This window comes from Callorhinus ursinus, unplaced genomic scaffold (assembly GCF_003265705.2).
Source record: "Callorhinus ursinus isolate GAN/ISIS: 27379988/994484 unplaced genomic scaffold, GSC_fseal_2.0 scaffold23, whole genome shotgun sequence".
Taxonomy (NCBI): domain Eukaryota; kingdom Metazoa; phylum Chordata; class Mammalia; order Carnivora; family Otariidae; genus Callorhinus; species Callorhinus ursinus.
In genome coordinates, this window is record NW_027397085.1 from 1491080 (window position 1) to 1509773 (window position 18694).

The window sequence follows — 18694 nt, forward strand, 5'->3', positions numbered from 1 at the left end:
CGGAGTTCCCTCTGACCCAGGCACACACACTCTCTGAATACTCATTATGCACAATTCAATAATGATTAACATTTGAACTCTGTCTAGGCTGAGCAAGCCACATCAAAGCTCCTTTTTCATTAGGACTTTTAAAATATCAAATATGGACTGAATGAATAAGTGTTGGAGAAACTGACTTTGTAAACTGAAAATCGTAAGGCCAGATTCATTTGAAATATGTCATGTGGAGGGCATATGTAAAAATTATGAGCATTTTGATTTTTCCCTTGTAGGTAATAAATAACATCTGTAATATTCCTCCTCACCTTTTTCTGATTAGCTTTATGTCTGGCATATTTTCCCCAACACTCCTGTTTCGTGTTGCAAGGATTTCGCCAGGGAGAGACAGGACCCTAAAGTAGTGTGGGTGTAACAGAAGACTTGCAGCAATCAAGTGTAAGCCCAGAAATAAGGGGCAGGATGAGTTTGGTGGCGAACCTTTAATGCTTCTCAGGCCTCTCTGTGTTACCTTTCTCCAGGGTGCACAAGAGCTGCACAGGTCCTAAGGGATGGGCGTACCCCTGAAGGGCAAAGAGCACGTGGCCCACAAGCCAGCTCCACCGCACGCCAGTACTGACGTGGCTCCCTAGGGCCCCTCGCTCCACACCTGTGCCCACGTGGGGGCATCCAGCAGAGTGGCCTGGGCCACTGGCTTTCACCCTGGGGTCCATGGAGCCCGAGGGGTCCTCTGGGGACTGCTGGCGGCGAATCCAGGTGGAGGTTGGACAACTCTGCTTTTAGCTGTTTTGTATGACGAGCAGCTGCATACCTTTTGTTCGGAGGGAAGCGCCGTGTCAAGACAGTTGCAAGCGTAGTAGGGGCTGCTGCTGAAGATGGGGGTTTCAGGTCACTGAAGGTGACAGACAGCCAGGCAGCCGGTGTTGGGCAGGCTGAGCCTGCCAGGAGGCCTGTGCTTCGCTTGCCGGGCTCAGGGAGCTGTAGTTAAGTCCTGAGGTGACTGTGGGGGGGTCGGGTGATCCCAGTGGACAGCCAGAATTGGGAATCCCTGATCTATTTCACCCTGTTTTCACAATTTTAACCAGACATCTCATTTAGCATAGATAATTTAGGTGGTATTGCCATGTTGTTTTTTTCCACACAATTTTCTTTTTTCATTCATTTTAAAACCACTTTATTATTTTTTTTAAAGATTTTTATTTTTTTTTTGAGAGAGAGAGAGTGCACATGTGTGCACAGGGGCAAGACAGAGGGAGAGGGAGAGGGACAAGCAGACTCCACACTGAGCACAGAGCCTGACTCGGGGCTCGATCTCATGACCCTGCGATCATGACCTGAGCAGAAATCAAGAATCAGATGCTGAACTGACTGAGCTGCCCACATGCCCTTTCCTGAGAGAAACCACTTTATTAAGATATGATTGACCTACAAAAAGCTGTGCATATTTAATATTTACAACTTGATGAGTTTTGAGACCATTGCCACAATCTGTGTCATATACAAACTCCAGAAGTTTCCTTACACCCTGTTGTTATTATTTTCTTATGTGTATATGTGTATATAGGTGTGATAAGAACGCTTAACATAAGATCTATCCCCTTAGCAAGTTTTTAAAGACACAATATAATATTAACTGTGGTCACTGTGCTCTACAGTAGAATTCTAGGACTTATTCATCTTACATAACTGAAACTCTGTGCCCTTTCATTACCACATTTCCCCGTTCCCTCGTCCCCACGCTTTTCTAATAATATCTCGTTCCCGTGGTAGCTGGTCCAGGTTTCACGGTTGTTACAGGTTTGGGCAGCTGACCATACCTTGATTTTGATGGCTGTCAATCAAAGGCCACAGGTTGAACCTAAATTGAAATGATTTATTTCAATTGGTCAGTAAGTTTATCCATGTACCCAGTCATATGGCAACTGCTGTGGGAATTCAAGAGACTTGTATTTTTATACTTAGAGTGAATGCAAAGAACACTCACCACCCCCAGGATCTCATTCCATCCTCACAGTTGTCCTGTGAGGTAGGCATTATTTTTCTCCTCATTTTACATACAAGAAAACAGGAATTCAGAGTGGCTAAATGACTTAATGGATTATTCATTCTAAAGGCTATTAAAATGTACAGTGGTTTCTCAGAGTTCTTTCTCAGAACTAGCAAGTAATAGTAATAGTATAAGGAATGCTGCTGGTAAATTCCTAACCGTTCTGTAAATCCCAGCTTGCAAGCTGCTGGAGCCATACCTACGGCCAGTAGGGTCTGTTTCCATCTCTGAAAATTGAGTAAAAGTTTCAGTAAAGCATCAGCTCAGAGTGTGGGGTTCTAGCTCTTGTTTTATTGGGAACTATTTTTAGAGAAAAACTTCTGTTTTTAGATCTAGAATGACTTTCAAAACAAGAATCAAGGCAACAATGAGCACATTTGCATCTGGGTACGTAAGTCCTTACCAGATAGCGAGATGAGAGGCAGCTATGGCCTGAGCCCACAGTTTTCAGGATGTGTCAAGCCATGAGCAGACTAGAGATCTGATTCACATGTCCGCCCAGAGCGACCATCCAGATGGAGCCCAAATGCGCTGAGGGGGACGCTCGGGCCGTGGGCAGTGGGGCTCAGACCAGGTGACACAGTAAGGACCTCGGTGACTTGAACTGCCCTTTGATTTGGGGCTCCTTTGAACTTTTCTTGGATTGAGCCATGAAGAAATTGGCCAGCCAGTCAAATGTTGAGTGTAAACAAAACTTTGGTGTTTTAATTATGAGGCACATTTGGCTCATGTAATAAACTAACACATTTGCCTGTTTGTTAAAAAAGACAACCTGGCCGGATTCCATATTTAAAAATACCTTGATCACCAAATATCTGGGAAAGCTGGGGTTTTCCCCACTTAGCCCAAGTGAGTATGTTTTGTGCAAAGTACAAGTGCATATGCCGTAAAAGTCCAAAGATGGCCTCCCAGCAGCAAGAGAATAAAATGGGTCACTAGAGGTAGAATAAACTTTTAGCCTGGTCTTTGTAAATTATAAACGTGATCAAAAACAGAAAGGGCTCAATAGAACTGAAGGACAGCCCATGCAGCAGGGCAGAAAAGGGACTAAAGCCTAAAGTAGCAAATTAAAGCTTCACTATTAATGTTTTCTCACCCTAACCCTGTTCAAACTCCAGAACATATGTGTAAGGGAGCAAATATAGGTCCTCTCCAGACCTAGACTGGAGGCGTGGTTTGTTTGGTTAGGATTTTAGCTTAGGGTGTCTTTTTTTTTTTTTCTGGTATAATAATGACTTCTGCCTACTTTTCTCCTCTTTAAAAGGTCTTCAGTAAAAGAGGATATAAAAGAAAAAAACCTATCTTATATTGGTAATAGCTACCATTCAGTGACCATCATTACTAGCCATTATTACCTATTTCACAGAGCTCTTGCAAGGATTAAATGAGTTAATATACATAGAACACTTAACACAGCATTTTGTAAGCATGTAGTGAGTGCTTTTAAGTATTAGCATTATAACCTTTAATGTTGACAATGGTAATACAACATACCAGATACTGTGCTAAGCACTGGATATGCCTTCTCTCACCTGCCATTACTGTATTACCTTTATATAGTAAACTGAGGCATGGGGAGTTAGGAAAGTTGCCCGAGATTGCATAACTCGTATCAAAACCATTTATTGTGCACTTACTATCTGCCGGATGTAGTGCTAATGAGCATTTTCAGTGTATCCGCACATTTAGGCCACACAAGTCCTGTGAAATAGATGATATTATCCTCATTTTGCAGATGAGGGAATGTAGGTCTAGGGAGATCACCTAACCCCTAAGCTCACACAGCCATTGAATAATGGAGCTGAGATTTGAACCCAAGCAATCCTGCTCCAGAAGGGCCTGCTGTGTCCTGCCGTGTGCTGTGGCCTTCTAGGAGATGGGTGGGCAGGGGCCTCCCTGCAGTCGCAGGCCCTCTCCTCGTCCTGATTATCATCCCTTGCTGTACTTTCCTGCAGACTCACAACATTAACTCTTCCCAAGCCACATTCTCCAGCCACACCCAACGCATACTTGAACAACATCCCAGAGAAGAAGAGACCCAGACCATCCCCTTCACCCGTGCACTGATGCCTGGGACTCCTCCCTTCCCTGCCTTATTTTCTCTAGCCATGAAAACTTTGTTTTCTACGAACTTTCCTCTTATTTGCAAGTCAGCTAAGATGTTTATTTTATTTAAGCCTTGTACAGTTAAAAGCCTCAAGGGGTATACACCAAAATGTTAACAGCAGCTAATACATTTAGAGATAGTTTAAATTTTCCTGTTCATACGTTTTTGTGTTTCCAACTTACGTACAAGAAACATATAAATTACATAGAAATATAATGTATTTTATAAAGTAGAGTCCTAGGCTGTATTGGACAGTAGTTCCCAAAGAGTGATGAGGATGCATTCATTTGCCTTTCATGAACACCAGAAGATCAGAAGTATCCCCTGGCACCTCTCAGTCCCTTTCCCATTTGATGAGTCCATCACCCACCACTAATTAGTATCTTTCCAATTGTTGTTTAGCTGCAGACCCTTTCTTCAAACAAAAATGTAGAGAAGTATAATATATTTAGCAAACACTACAAATTCTTCCTTAAGAGTTAACCAACACTGAGTGAAATGAAGACAGGGAACTGGACCCTGCCCCATAAATCACTATCCCATCTAAAGACAACTCCTAAGGTGCTTCTGGAACCCCTTCTGGCTCTGGAGAACACATTCTCCACTGAAAACCATGGACCCACCTCATTCTAGAAGCTCGAACTCCTTCAGGTTTCCAGAGGTTGCTCAGATAAGGAGCTCTAGAAGTTTACTACATATTATGTAAGATAGTGATTTCCTTCATTTGCCCGAAAATGTTTTGCTCATCTCCTTTTTTATATCCAACATCAGTACACATGACTGGTCCATCTTAAACTGAGTATGTCTGTCTGGCCAGAAAGCTCTATCTCAGAGGTGGCTATCAGCTCCAAAGGAAAGGAGAAAGATTTTTTTATGCTGTGCTTCTCTTTGAACCCCTCATTTCTGCCCAGAGGTTAGCAAATCCAGTGTCCTTTTCTCCTCCGTCCAGCAGCTTGCATGACTCTCGGAATATGCTAAGCACCATTGAAGTTTACCCTCTAAAGGGGTAAATTGTGTCATGTGTGAATTATATCTTAATGAAGGTCTTAGAAAAAGAAGTTTAATATTAAAAAATACTTAAATTCCTCTTGTGCCTCCCTGTTGATGAGAAGAAAAGGGACAGTTCCTCAGGCTGGCTTGTCACGCTCCCCGAGGCTGTTTCACACGCGTACCAGCCACCTGGCCTAAGCCTCCAGCAGCACTTGCCTCCCTGTCCATTAGAGGCTCTCCGTCACTGAGACTGCTTCTCTCATTCTTCGGGCTCAGAGTACCTTCTCCACCTTCTGTTGGGCCAGTTTGCAGTCATCTGCTGTTTCAGCAGTGCTCGTCATTGATGTGCCTGGGCACTGGGTGAGGCCTTGGGGTTATAGGGCTAAATCAGACCCAGGCCGTACCGTACATTGTGTTATGCTGGAAGAGGGGTGGAGTGCTGGATACCAAAAACGTGCATCCTTCAGGTCCTGCCTAAAGTCCCGCTTTCTTCATCTATCTTCCTGTGTGCCTCAGCCTGTATCGACTTCTTCCTCCTGTGATCTTTTGTAATATTTTCTGTCTGACCTTAATGATATTCTTCCTGATGTTGTTTATTCAACCACTTGATATGTAATATCTTCCTAATTAATTTGTGTGATTGCAAATACACAGCTCCCTTGCGTATGGTTTTCTATTGCAACAGTAATAAATTATCACAAACTTTGCGGCTTAAAAGAACACAGACGTATTGCCTGACAGTTTTGTTGGTCAAAAGTGCGATATGGGTCTCACAGGGCCAAGGTCAAGGTTTCAGAAGTGCTATATTCCCTTCCAGAGGGTCTAGTACAGAATCCATTTCCTTTGCCTTTTCCAGGCTCTGGGGCCGCTCACATTCCTTAGCTCATGGCCCCTCCTCCAACTGCAAAGTCAGCAACACTGCCTCTCAGACCCATCTCCCTCTGACCAAGTCAGGAAAGAGTCCCTGCTTTTATGGACTCATGGTTAGACCGGGCCCACTCCAATAATAGGAGATAACCTCCACATTTCAGGTCCTTACCCTTAGACATATGTGCAAAGTTTCTTTTGCCTCTGTAAGGCAACATAGCACAGGTTCCTGGGAAGTTAGGACATGGACATCTTTGGAAGTCACTATCTTGCCTTTCACCCTGTTTTATACTACTTTGTATTACATATGAGATGGATGGAAAAAGAAAATATGCAAACACTAACAACAGTGATGATAGCTAATAATCTGTACATCAAAGTAGACTAAAGGGGGAAGGCGTTGTTGGAAATAAAGAGAGGCTTCTCAAAATTATAAAAAGAGGAATCAGCCAGAAAATTATAATGCTTCCAAATGGGTAAGCACTTAATAATATAGTCTCAAAAAATAACAAAGCTTGGAGGAGAAATAAATTCTCAGCCGCAGTAAGAAATTTTCTACATAATTCTCTCAGTAACTATTAGAACAAGCAAACAAACCAAAAAGTCAGTACAGATGTAAAACATTTGAACAGCATAGTTAACAAACTATGATATATATGGATCACTGCACCTAACAACTTGAGAATACATGTTTTGTTTTGCTTTTTTAAGTGAGAATGGAACATTATACAGTTGACCACATACTGGGCCATAAAGCAAGTGGAAACATATTTCAAAGGATTTAAATCATATACTGTACATCTAACATGATCCTAAAGTTAAAAGTTTATTTTTTAAAAATCCATGGAGCTATTTTCTAATCGTAATGGAATTAAACTGGAATTAGTAACAAAAGGATAACAGGAAATTCTCAAATGTTTGGACATTAAGAGATACACTTTTGAACAATCCATGAGTCAGAAAGGAAATTATAATGAAAATTTGAAAATATTTTGATCTGAATAACAAAGATGCATATTTAAAGCTTACATGATAAAAATAAATTGGTGCTTGGATGAAAATTTATAGTATTAAATGTATATATCAGAAATGAAAAAGTACTGAAAATTAATTACTTAGGAAGCTATAAATAGAAGAGCAAATTAAGGGGTGCCTGGGTGGCTCAGTCAGTTAAGCATCTGACTCTTGATTTCAGCTGAGGTCATGATCTCAGGGTCATGAGATCGAGCCCCAAGCTGGGTTCTGCGCTGGTGTGGAGACTGCTCAAGATTCTCTCTCCTTGCTTCTTCTCTCCGCCACCCCCCCTTAAAAAAAGAAGAGCAAATTAAGCCAAAAGGAAACAGAGGGAAGGAAATAATAAAAAGAAGAGGCAAATTTATGAAATAGAAAACAAACATACTACAGAGAGGGACTGCTAGGTAAAATGTTGGTTTGAAAAGACTAATAAAATCAATTAACCTTTAACAAAATTTATCATGGGAAAAAAAGTGGAAAATACACACTGCCAATATCAGGAATGGAAAGATATTACTACAGATGCCACAGACATTAAAAAGATAATACAGAGATAAAAATTTGTATGAACTAAACAAATTCCCAATACACTTTACTGAACTAAGAAAAAGAGAAATAGAGGATCTGAAGAGTTTTATATCTGTTAAAGAAATTAAATTAATAAATAACCTGCCCACAAAGAAAATTCTAGGCCCCCATTGTTTGACAAATGAACTCTTGCAAATATTTAGGAATTAACATCCATCTTTCACAAACTCTTCAGGGAACACTTCCAGTTCCTTTTATAGGACCAATATAACCTTGACTCAAAAACATGACAATATTTCAAGAAAAAAATTAATAGAGCAATTTCTCTCTTAAGCGTAAGTGCAAAAACCCTAAAATAAATGTGAATCCAGGAAATATAATCAATCCCAAACAAAATGTGAATCCAGCAATATATAAAAATGACAAGCTTCATGATGAAAAGGGGTTTATTCCATAAATGCAAGGTTGGTTTAGCATTTAAGAATCAATAAATATAATTCATTGTGTTAAAAGATAAAAGAATAATTATGTGATATTTTCAGACGCAGAAAAAACATGGTAAAATTTAACATCCACTTATGATTAAAAAAAAACTTAGTGAATTGGGAGTAGAAAGGATCTTCTTTAATCTGATAAAGCATAGCTACAAAAATTTTATATTGACATCATACTTAACAGTAAAATATTAAAAACTTTTCCCCTGAAATCAGGAATGAGATAGAAATTCTCACTATCACTACTTTTATTCAAATTTATACTAGAGACTTTGTCCAGCGTCATAAGGTAAGAAGAAGAAAACTAAAAGATATAAGATGGGGAGAAGCCAATGTCATTGTTTGCAGGTGTCATGATAGGATGCATAGATAATCCAAGGACTCTATATAAACAAAGGATTAGAATTAACAAATGAATTTTGCAAAGTCACTGGGAACAAGGTCAATATCTAAAAAAGCCAATTGTATTTGTATATGCAACATCCAGAGTATGAAATAAATTTTTAAGTGTTGTTTATAATAATATTAGAACACATTAACCAACTAGGAGTAAACCTAAGAAAAGACATATAAGACCTCTCCACAGAAAATCATAAACTATTTTCAAGAGAAGATACAGGGATCCACCACACTCATGAGTTGTAAGTCTCAATATTTTAAGACAGCAAACCCCCAACTTGCTCCCTGGAGTCAGTATCATCATAATCAATATCCCAGCAGCTAGTTTGTGAAATTTAACAAGCTACTCCTAAAATTTATATTGAAAATGCAAAAGGCCAATAATGATGAAATCAGTCTGGAAGAACAACAAATTGGGGACTTATACTAGCAGGTAGAAGAACATATAATAAATCTACAGTAATTAAAATAGTGTGGTATTAGCATAAGGATAGACAAATAGACCAGTGGGATAGAAGTCTGTCCATTGCAGTAGCCACTAGTCACATTGGCAGTTTACGTTTAAATTAATTTCCTCAGTTGCACTAGCTGCATTTCACATGCCCAGTAGCCACGTGTGGCAAGTGGTTGCTGCAATGGACACCACAGGTAGAGAACATTTCCGTCACTAAAGAAAGTTCTATTGGACCATGCTGCTTCAGAGACAGATTCACCATAAATGGAAATAAGATGTTTGACAAAGGTGTCCCTGAAGATGAGTAGAAAAGAACAGTCTTTTCAATAGTCTTGGTCAGATGATAGCCATCTTTGAAAAATGAATCTCAAGTCCTACCTCACTTCACACACAGCAATCAATTCCCTGTGGGTTCTGAGTCTAAATGCAAGAGGCTGTGGAACCTTCATGCAAGGGAGTAACATCCAGCAATGGAAATGAATGAAGTGCTGGGAACAGGCTGAACCTCAACACCAAGGGTGAATCTCACAAACAGTATGAGATCACTTGGAGCCAGAAATAAAAAAGAACAAGGTGTATGGTTTCCGTTTACATGAAGTTCAAAAGCAGGCAGAAAGAACTCTACTGTTGGATAGCAGCTACCTTTGAGAGAGGGGAGGTGACTGAAGGCTGCCCACATGGGCTTCTGAAGTCCTAGGAATGTCCTCTCTCTCGAGTGGGCTGTGTCTACAGGAGGGTCCAGTCTTCATCAGCATCTTCTGTGCACTTTTCTCTATGGGTGTTATTTAAAAATGTTTTGTAAAGCAACCCTTGGACTGATACGGAAAAAGAAAGGTAATTCTTGCTGACTGAATGATTTTAAAAAGTGAAGATTCTGTCTAAAATGTTTAGATAGGCAACAATTTTAAGTCTGAAAGTATCAGGTATAGGGTATGGAGAAAGGGAGATATTACTGGTAGGAGGGCCAATTAACATGTGTTGTAAAGTTGGAAAGGTGTGCACCTTGCAACCAGACAGTTTTGCTTCCAGACACAAATCCTAGAGAAATTCTTGCTCATGTGCACAAGGAGACATGGGCAACAGTGCTCATTTCAGGAAAGTTTATAATAGAGGAAAAAAAAGAATAATTGAAGTAACCAAAATGCCTAACAGAAAAATGGATAAATAAAATGTGATTTTTTTTATAAAGTGAAAAAAAAAAAGTAAAAAGAAAAAATATATATATATATATATATATATATGCAAACATAATCACAGAGCTCTAAAAATACTGTAATGGATGAAAAAAGCAAGTTGCAGAATATGTTTAACATATATATGGACATTTTTAAAGTATAAAACAGGTCTAGATATTATTCTCTGATGCATGCATATGTCACTCAATTTTTAAATGGCTGCAGGATACACTGGGCACCGAAACCGTGATAGCAGCGGCCTCGGGGCGGGGGGGGGGGGGGGGGGCCGGGGAGGAGACCGAGATTGAGGATGGGGACAAATTGTCACATGGAAACTGTCCCTTTGTTTTCATTGTTCTGTTTCCTTTTTTTTTTTTTTTTTTTAAGCAAACATGACAAAATGTTAACATTCTAGGTGTTGACTTGCAGGATGTTAGTCAGATTATTCCTTGTAATTTTCTCTTTGTTTAATTTCTCAATAAGAAAAAAATAGAGCTGACATAATAGCACCTTCTGTCATTTAGTCTTAGACTTATTTATTGTTTAGATATTTTATGTTCCTGTTTGTTGTAAGAAAAAAATGTATATAAATATAAGTTTAGCCGAGACATCTAAATTTCCTCTCTTTGTTTATGTTTGCAAAGCATACTTGTTTGATTTAACATTCTCTGGTATCAAAATGTGTCCTTTGTGCGAGCTTGTGAGGAGTAAATCATGAGGGCTCACAGTCCCACCACAGTCTGTGTATTAAGAACGCATTTCCTACGATAGACATCCTCTGCGCCTCGATCTCGGCAAGCATCCGTTTGTATTGGAGCCAAAATATCCACAAGCAGGCAGAGAAACAAGAAGTCAAAAAGATCTGCTGTTTGGTGCTAAGGATTTGTTGGTACATGATTGTGAAGACTGAAGGTCTAAAACCACCGATGTTTATTGGCTCCGTCTCCAGTATGTCCCTCCAGGGTCATTTCCACAAGACTGACCAGAAGAACAGGACCCTGCCTTTTCCCCCACAAACAGTGCTTCCCGCAGGAAGCCCTGGGCAGCAGCACAGGAGGCCGGTTTGGCAGGGAGGAGGGTCAGAGTCTTTATGACAGGATGGTGGACAAATGGGCTAGCCGCCATGGCGGACAGCGGGTTGTTCCTGACATAGCACACACACACATAGCTATTAGCCCTTGGGTGGGTGGTCTGGGAGCCTTTGGAAATACACCCAAGGTGATTTGCTGTGACCATGTTTGAAAAGTTGACAGGTAAATGTGGACTGAAAACAGACTAGATATTTTAGAGTTAGGCCCCAAATCGAGGCTTTTAAACATGCACAGGTATGACTGAGGTGGGGACCTCCATATCTTGTCCTCACAGATAGACCAGGTCTTTTTTTTTTTTTTAAGATTTTATTTATTTATTAGAGAGAGAGCACAGCGGGGTGAAGGGCAGAGGGCGAGGGAGAAGCAGACTCCCCACTGAGCAGGGAGCCCAACAAGGGGCTCAATTCCAAGACCCTGGGATCATGACCTGAGCTGAAGGCAGACACTTAACCAAATGAGCCATCCAGGCGCCCCCTCCACCAGGGTGTTTAACTAGAGTAGAACTCAGGTCTTGCTTGCTGCACCTTATTCACTCTTCACAAGCAGGCCACAGAGGGAGCTATCCAAAAGAAGGAACTGAGCATGCTCATTTCAGACCTTTTGTCTGTCTAATTTTAGGGCCAGCCTTCCCCCAGGATATATGTAAGCACTCAGGTCTGCTCTCAGTTCCGAGGGAGCCCAGTGGGTGTCCCGCAAGATCAGTGATGAGTGATTTAGTCTTTCTAAGTCAAGGGTCAGTTAGTAGAAAGGCCTCTCTGCCACAGATCTGAAGCTATCTTCTCTTCAGTCAACTTTATCAGTAACAAAGGCAATTATTTTTAACTCCGTCTGGTCTCCACCTTTCAGTTGGTTCCAAATTCAAGAAGGTGGGGGAGTAGGTACTATTAACTGCTCCCCTCAAAAACCTAATAGTCAATTAGTATAAGACCCCAAGATGATAAATTAAGGTAATCCAAGAATTTGTATACCAATTCATTCTTACACCCATAATTATCCTGTTTGAATAGTTAACTGAGCGTTGCTCAGTTAGTTTTAGATTTCATCAGTGTGGTTAAACAAATAAATATAGTACTATTAATCATGGCATGACTGAACTCTCATAGCTTGAGAGAGACTCCATTAAAATGTACATGTTATAATCTATTTCATTATCTACATAGGGATAAGTATATATAGAAAATGTATTCATCTAATCTGATCATTTAACAGCAGAAAGAAAAGAGGCACACACAGAAAACAACCTACCCTGCTATAACGGAACTCTGTTTTACATAGGGCCAGCTGTACATTGGCAGAACATAGTGATTTTAAGGATGAATTAGTGTTCTAATCTCATTGGGATTCCCTTTATATTTGTGGTGGTTTATGACTGATGTTTAATGGAACTATAGCTTTCTGTTTATATTTAATAGAAGATTCATTTCTGTGGTGGGATACACATTTACACTCCAGAGTTGAATAAAAGCTACCATTCTACAAGGAGGATATTAAGTGTTGATTTATAATGACACATTTCAATAACAGTGACCTAAATGCTTCCACACTGTTTCTTCCCAGGTCCTGGGAAGAGCCTAGCTCCAGCAAAGGATGATTCTTCTCATCCGGAACATTTCGCCTTCAACACATCTCTCCATGCTGCAATTAGACACAGGAATTGGAAACTTCTCACTGGCTACCCAGGTAGAATGCTGAGCATTTCCCCCCAGAACAGCGAGGAAAATTTTACCAAAGTGATGACTGCCTTTTGCAGAACATACCTCTGGGGCTGCTGAATGAGGAATGGTTTGATCTCCTGTCCTGACAAAAGAAGACTGAGCATTAACTGTAGGTGGGGGGTGAAAGGAAGCAATGTCACTGTAATGTGTCGTGGAAAATAAGGATTTCAGAGATGTGTGGCTGTCGCGCACAGCTCGTCTAGCCAGCAAGGAAAATCTCTGAAAGCTACATCCTCAACCAATTGCAGAGCTGAAGGAGGTGGTTGCTTCCCCTGAGCACATTCTCTAAAAGTGACGTCTTTTACATACTTTTAAAATGTGGGTTGTGATGGCTAAGACTGTGATGCCATTAGCAGTGTTTATAATGATGACATTCTTGGCATTTGTGGCCAGATAATTCTTTGTCTGGTGGTGCGCCGTGTATTGCAAGATATCTTAGCTTCCCTGGCCCATGAGCACGGTATGCCAGTAGCAGCTCCCCTAAGTCACTGTGACAACTGAAAATTCCCCCGCCCCCACCCACACGCACGCACTTTCCTGGAAGCCCCTGGTTGTGAAGCCCTGAACCATGTCTGGTTAAAGCACCAGAAGTCAGAGACTGAGATAGATGTTGGTACAGCGTCAAGGGCCGCATGTTTGTCATGTGTTCCTGCCCACGTCCCCACTCAGCCTTCTCCCCCAGTCTCCTTCCTTGAAGTGCGAACCTGCCTATGATGCTTCTCCCCCAGTAAACTCTTGCATTTCTTTGCCAGGCTGTGGTTGCTGGTTTCCTCCACCGTCTCAAAACAATGTTTCTGTGATACCCTCATCGGACCCACCGACCAAGACCCTCTGGCTCTTTGATATTGACCAGGACCCAGAAGAAAGACATGACCTGTCAAGAGACCATCCCCATATTGTCAGGCAGCTCCTTTCCCGTCTGCAGTTCTACCACAAACACTCGGTGCCCGTGCACTTCCCGGCGCAGGACCCGCGCTGTGACCCCAAGGGCACTGGGGCCTGGGGCCCATGGATGTAGGACTTCTGCAGCCCTGGGGAGCCAGACCACCTTTCTGGTACAAGTTGGACTGCAGGCCTTTACTCCTGTACCTCTTGTCTCATTTGCTCTCCCAGCCTGGGTTCCCCTGGCCCTTCTCTTGTTCCTCAGCCACGCTGAGGTGTCTCGTTGCAACCCCCAGTGCATTTAAGAAGCTGATAAAACCTGGAACACTCCTGTTGTTGGCCAGGGTGTGTGTCTAGGGGAGAGGGTGGCTGAGTTCAATCTCTTGTTCCTGAGCCATGGGACAGCTAGGGACTTGACTTGGAATAGGAGGTTCTCACTGAGTCCTGGAGGCTGTACAGCTGGCTCTTTTTGCCTCGCAAGTCAGATGTTAGATCTCCCTCTGCCAATAGCTGGGTTTTATTGGAGTGCCTCATGTTTCTTGTAACAAATGTAGGGAGCAGACAGCTTTTAATGGTTCTGTTGGCCAGGGGATCTCCCTGTCTGTGAGCTATCATGTTCAGGCATTCCATGTGAATAACCCCCCTTGGTTCACCCCTCACTTACTCACCCTGTCACTCATCTCATCATGGAGCGTAAGGCCCATTTCATAGTTACGGTCAGCATGGCAATATGCCTGCTTCTTGGTTTTGGTTATTACAATAAAGAAATGTGTTTTTATCCCCAGTTTTTTTTTTTTTTCCAGCCACTGCTCATTTTGCCTAGACTTCCTGCTACCCCCTCTCCCCTGTGGTTCTTTTCCTAACCTCCTTTTGACTCAGGCATCCTGTGCCTGGGAAGGCTGCTTCGCCTCTCCACTCTGAGCACCACTGGTTTTTGGAAGACGGCTGTGCCCTATCTTCCTTCTGTCGCTAACACTGAAGCTAAGAGCCCTGCCCAGAGAAGGTGGTCGAGTCTGGCTCTGCAGGCATGCTCATGGTGGACAAGAAGTGGCCGAGTGTCATTAACAAGTCTGTGTCATCCGTTTGGTGAAGACTTTTCTAAGTTGCAGAGTTTATTTTCATGATCATGGCTTTGTCTCATAATGTATTATGAGTTGCATGCTATTCCCTAGCAATTAGGAGAAACCCCAGGAAACAGTAATTTTGTCTTGGGATGATGGAAGTGGGCAGTTTGAAAGGAAATGGCCAGCATCTGAGATATTGGGCTTCAGTAAAGCAAAGGAGAGCACACCCACGTTTCCCTTACTTTCACTTCTACTGCTTGTGTTGAGGTTCTGGGGTGGGGGAAAGAGGATGCACAGTTTGACCTGCCAGCCCTTTCGCAGTCCCACTGATGTCCTACTAATGTGGATCTGTCCAGATTAGCTCTCAAGAATGTCACACTCAGACTCAGTTTTGCTGTGTGCAGAAACTATACTCTTTTTCCCATGAGCTCCACTGTTTTGTTCACTGCTCGTCACCAATGCCTGGATCAGTGCCTGTTACAAAGAAGGTAGTCAGTACTTTTTTTTTTTTTTTTTTAATGAATGAATGGACAATTGAACAAAAGAGAAAGTCGCACACCATGCAAGTGCAGTGAGCTAAACACATCCTCCAACTGTTGCGTTTCTGTTCTCAAGCTGCCCTCCTGGGGTAGGAACAGAATTTGCATATCTGGATGGTCACAGACACTCCGTAGTGAAGCCATAATGTCCTCTCCAGGAGAGAAAAGGGGAAACACACCTGCCAAAGATACTCTTTTGGCAATAATCCTCCATTCTCTTCTTTGTAGGACACTAGAAACTAAAACCAGCCAACAATGTGCTATGGGTCCTTGTGTAGCCATCCTTCAATTCAGTAACAATATTTTCTGGTCACCTCTAATATGTATTGTATTAAAATAAGATGATTGGAAGGAAATGGTGCTAGAACTAAAGACACCTATTATCAACCTCTACCCCGCTCCTGGGTTGGCAAACGGTCAAAATGCCATCACCTACCACCCCCACACCTGTGGCAGATACTATGAACTAACTGAGCCCAGATGTTCCTCTGGATCCTTCTAACCACAGTGTCTATTAATACCAGAAGACTAGAGGCCATCACTACATGACACCTGTTTACCCTCCCTGCTGTGCTCCCAGGGCCGCCCCAGTTCTAGTCTGTTGGTGGCCAAGTACAACATGGATGTTCTGCACTCAGTGGATTTAAAGGGAGTTGTAAAAACTACTTGTTGTAAAACTTTTATTTGATACTTTATTTTATCCATAATAGAATGTATCTCATTAGGTTTCTTTATTCTGTTATAAGGATGTGAACAGATTCATATTAATGTTGTTTCTCTCCAAATTCGCTCACCTTTAAAGAATAGTTTTATTGATTTAATGGTTTTTCTTTGTTACTACATGATTGTTCCAGATCTGGGGAACAGAAAGTTACTTTATCCTTTAAAATGTGTCAATGGGGAGTTTCCATTTGAGTGGTGAAAAAGTTCTGAAACTGGACAGTGGTGGTGTTGGCACAACATGCCTCTGAATTGTATACTTTAAAATGGTTAAGATGATAACTTTTATGTGGTTTTGCCACAATTTTTTAACGTGTTGGCCCATTTTATGGTATGTAAATTACATCTCAATAAAACTGTTAAATAAATAAACGTAGCAAAAATATCAGAACTGAAAAAAACACGCCAGTCATTTGCCCCAAGAGTGCAAACTATAAAATAAGTTATTGAAGGGAGGTCAGGAGAAGGTAGGAGTGAATATAAAGTGAGAATAAGAGAGTGTGTTTGTTCTCTGTTGCTGTATAACAAATTACTGCCCAATTTAGCAGCATAAAACAATAAACATTTATTACTTCCCACACTATAGGGGGGTCAGGGCTCTAGGAGTGGTTTAGCTGGGTGGTCCTGGCTCAGGGCCTCTCATGAGATTATAGTCAAGCAGCTGGCCTGGGCTGCAGTCATCTGAAGGCTTGTCCGGGGCCAGTGGATCCCCTTCTAAGATGACTCAGTCACAAGGCTCTTGGTTGGAGGCCTGTGTTCCTCGCCCTGTGGGCTTCCCCACAGGCTGCTTGAATAGCCTCACACATGGCAGGCAACCTCCAGTGGAGCAAGTCGTCTGGAGAGACACAGAGCAAGAGGAGGTTACCGTGTGCCTTAATAACTCCACCTCCAAAGTGCTACCGTGTCACTTCTACCTTTTTGTGCTTCCTTAAAAATGAGTCACAAAGTCCAACCTTTACACAAGTGAGGAGAATTTAGGTCCTGCCTTTTGAAGGAAGTGTCAGATATGTGGACATATTTGATACCACCATGGACAACAGAGGAGAATGGGCGAATGGAGCCCCCTGGGGAATAGATTGTCTGATCAAGGCCACATGCATTTATCAAATTCTGGTAGTTGAAGATAGATGGGAGAAAAAGCATCCAACTTTGCTATTTAGTGGTTAGAAGGACCATGGACTAATCATTTAACCCTCTCTACGCCTCAGGGTTTTTTACTGGTAGGGTGATGGGTGGGTTGAATTGAGTAGATACGTTTTGCCCAGAACAATGCCTGACACATAGTATATGTTAAATAGATGGTGGTTGACTGACTCTCAGAGGACTGAATTCCAGTGTAAGAATGTGAAATAAAACTGTGCTGGGGCACCTGGGTAGCTCAGTCAGTTAGGCACCCAACTCTTGAATGTGGCTCAGGTCATGATCTCAGAGTTGTCAGATCAAGCCCTATGTCGGGCTCTGCACTCAGCAAGAAGTCTGCTTGAGATTCTTTCTCTCTCCCTCTGCCCCTCCCCCGCCAACTCTCTCAAATAAATCATAAAAAAAAAACTGCTAAAAATAGCCTGAGACTGTGCTCCATCTTGGAAAACATTCGTTTCCTAAAAATATTTAAAAAACTAATTTTTTGAATGCTTACTATATTCCAAGTATTGTACAAGGTGCTTTAAAAGAATTATCTTGTTGCCCAAGAAAAATAAAGGCAATTTTCTTCTTAAGAAAAAAATAAAAGAATTATCTCGTTTAATATAATTTTAAACTAACCAGAGGTAATGTTTATAAAATCTGTTCAATCTTAATTATAAAAGACATACTTGGTTTTCACCCCCCTTACGTTTTAAAAATATCCAATCTTTATCCAAACATAATTACTTAAATCAAGAAAATAAGAAGAGGGGCACCTGGGTGGCTCCGTTGTTAAGCATCTGCCTTCGGCTCAGGTCATGATCCTAGGGTCCTGGGATCAAGCCCCATGTCGGGCTCCTGGCTCAGCAGGAAGCCTGCTTCGCCCTCTCCCACTCCCCCTGCTTGTGTTCGCTCTCTTGCTGTGTCTCTCTCTGTCAGATGAATGGATAAAATCTTTAAAAAATAAATAAATAAATAAAAGAATTATTTTGTTTTTTTTAAAAAGTTCACCAGAGAAATATCCCGTGTCAATCAACAAACAAATGGATAAACGAATATTATTCAGCCATAAAAAGAAGTGGAGTTCTGATACATGCTTCAACATGGGTGAACCTTGAAAATATTAAACTACAAAGCCAGACACAAAAGGGTAGATATTATGTGATTCCACTTACGTGAAATGCCAAGAATAGGCGAATTAACAGAGACAGAAATTAGATTAGAGGTTACCAGGGGCTGAGGGGAAGGAAGAACTGGAGCTATTACTCAATGGATAGAGTTTCTTTTGGGGTGATGAAGACATTTTAGAAATAGCGGTGATGATTGCACAATAGTGTCACTGTAATTTTTTTTAAAGATTTTATTTATTTATTTGAGAGAGAGAGAGTGAGAGAGAGCATGAGAAGGGAGAGGGTCAGAGGGAGAAGCAGACTCCCCGCTGAGCAAGGAGCCCGACGCAGGACTCGATCCCGGCACTCCAAGATCATGA

At 41.6% G+C, this 18694-nt stretch overlaps 1 protein-coding gene across 2 annotated transcripts in view; it reads left to right on the forward strand.

The window, feature by feature from the left end:
- The window catches only part of ARSB (arylsulfatase B), a 166153-nt gene extending 149679 nt beyond the window's left edge, over positions 1–16474 (forward strand). For both annotated transcript variants that reach the window (XM_073905285.1, XM_025892613.2), the window contains 2 exons: positions 12721–12843; positions 13631–16474. In XM_073905285.1, the coding sequence (XP_073761386.1) occupies positions 12721–12843; positions 13631–13896 (389 nt within the window). In that variant the 3' untranslated portion in view covers positions 13897–16474. The remainder of the gene's footprint in view (positions 1–12720; positions 12844–13630) is intronic.
- The last annotated feature ends 2220 nt before the right edge of the window (positions 16475–18694 follow it).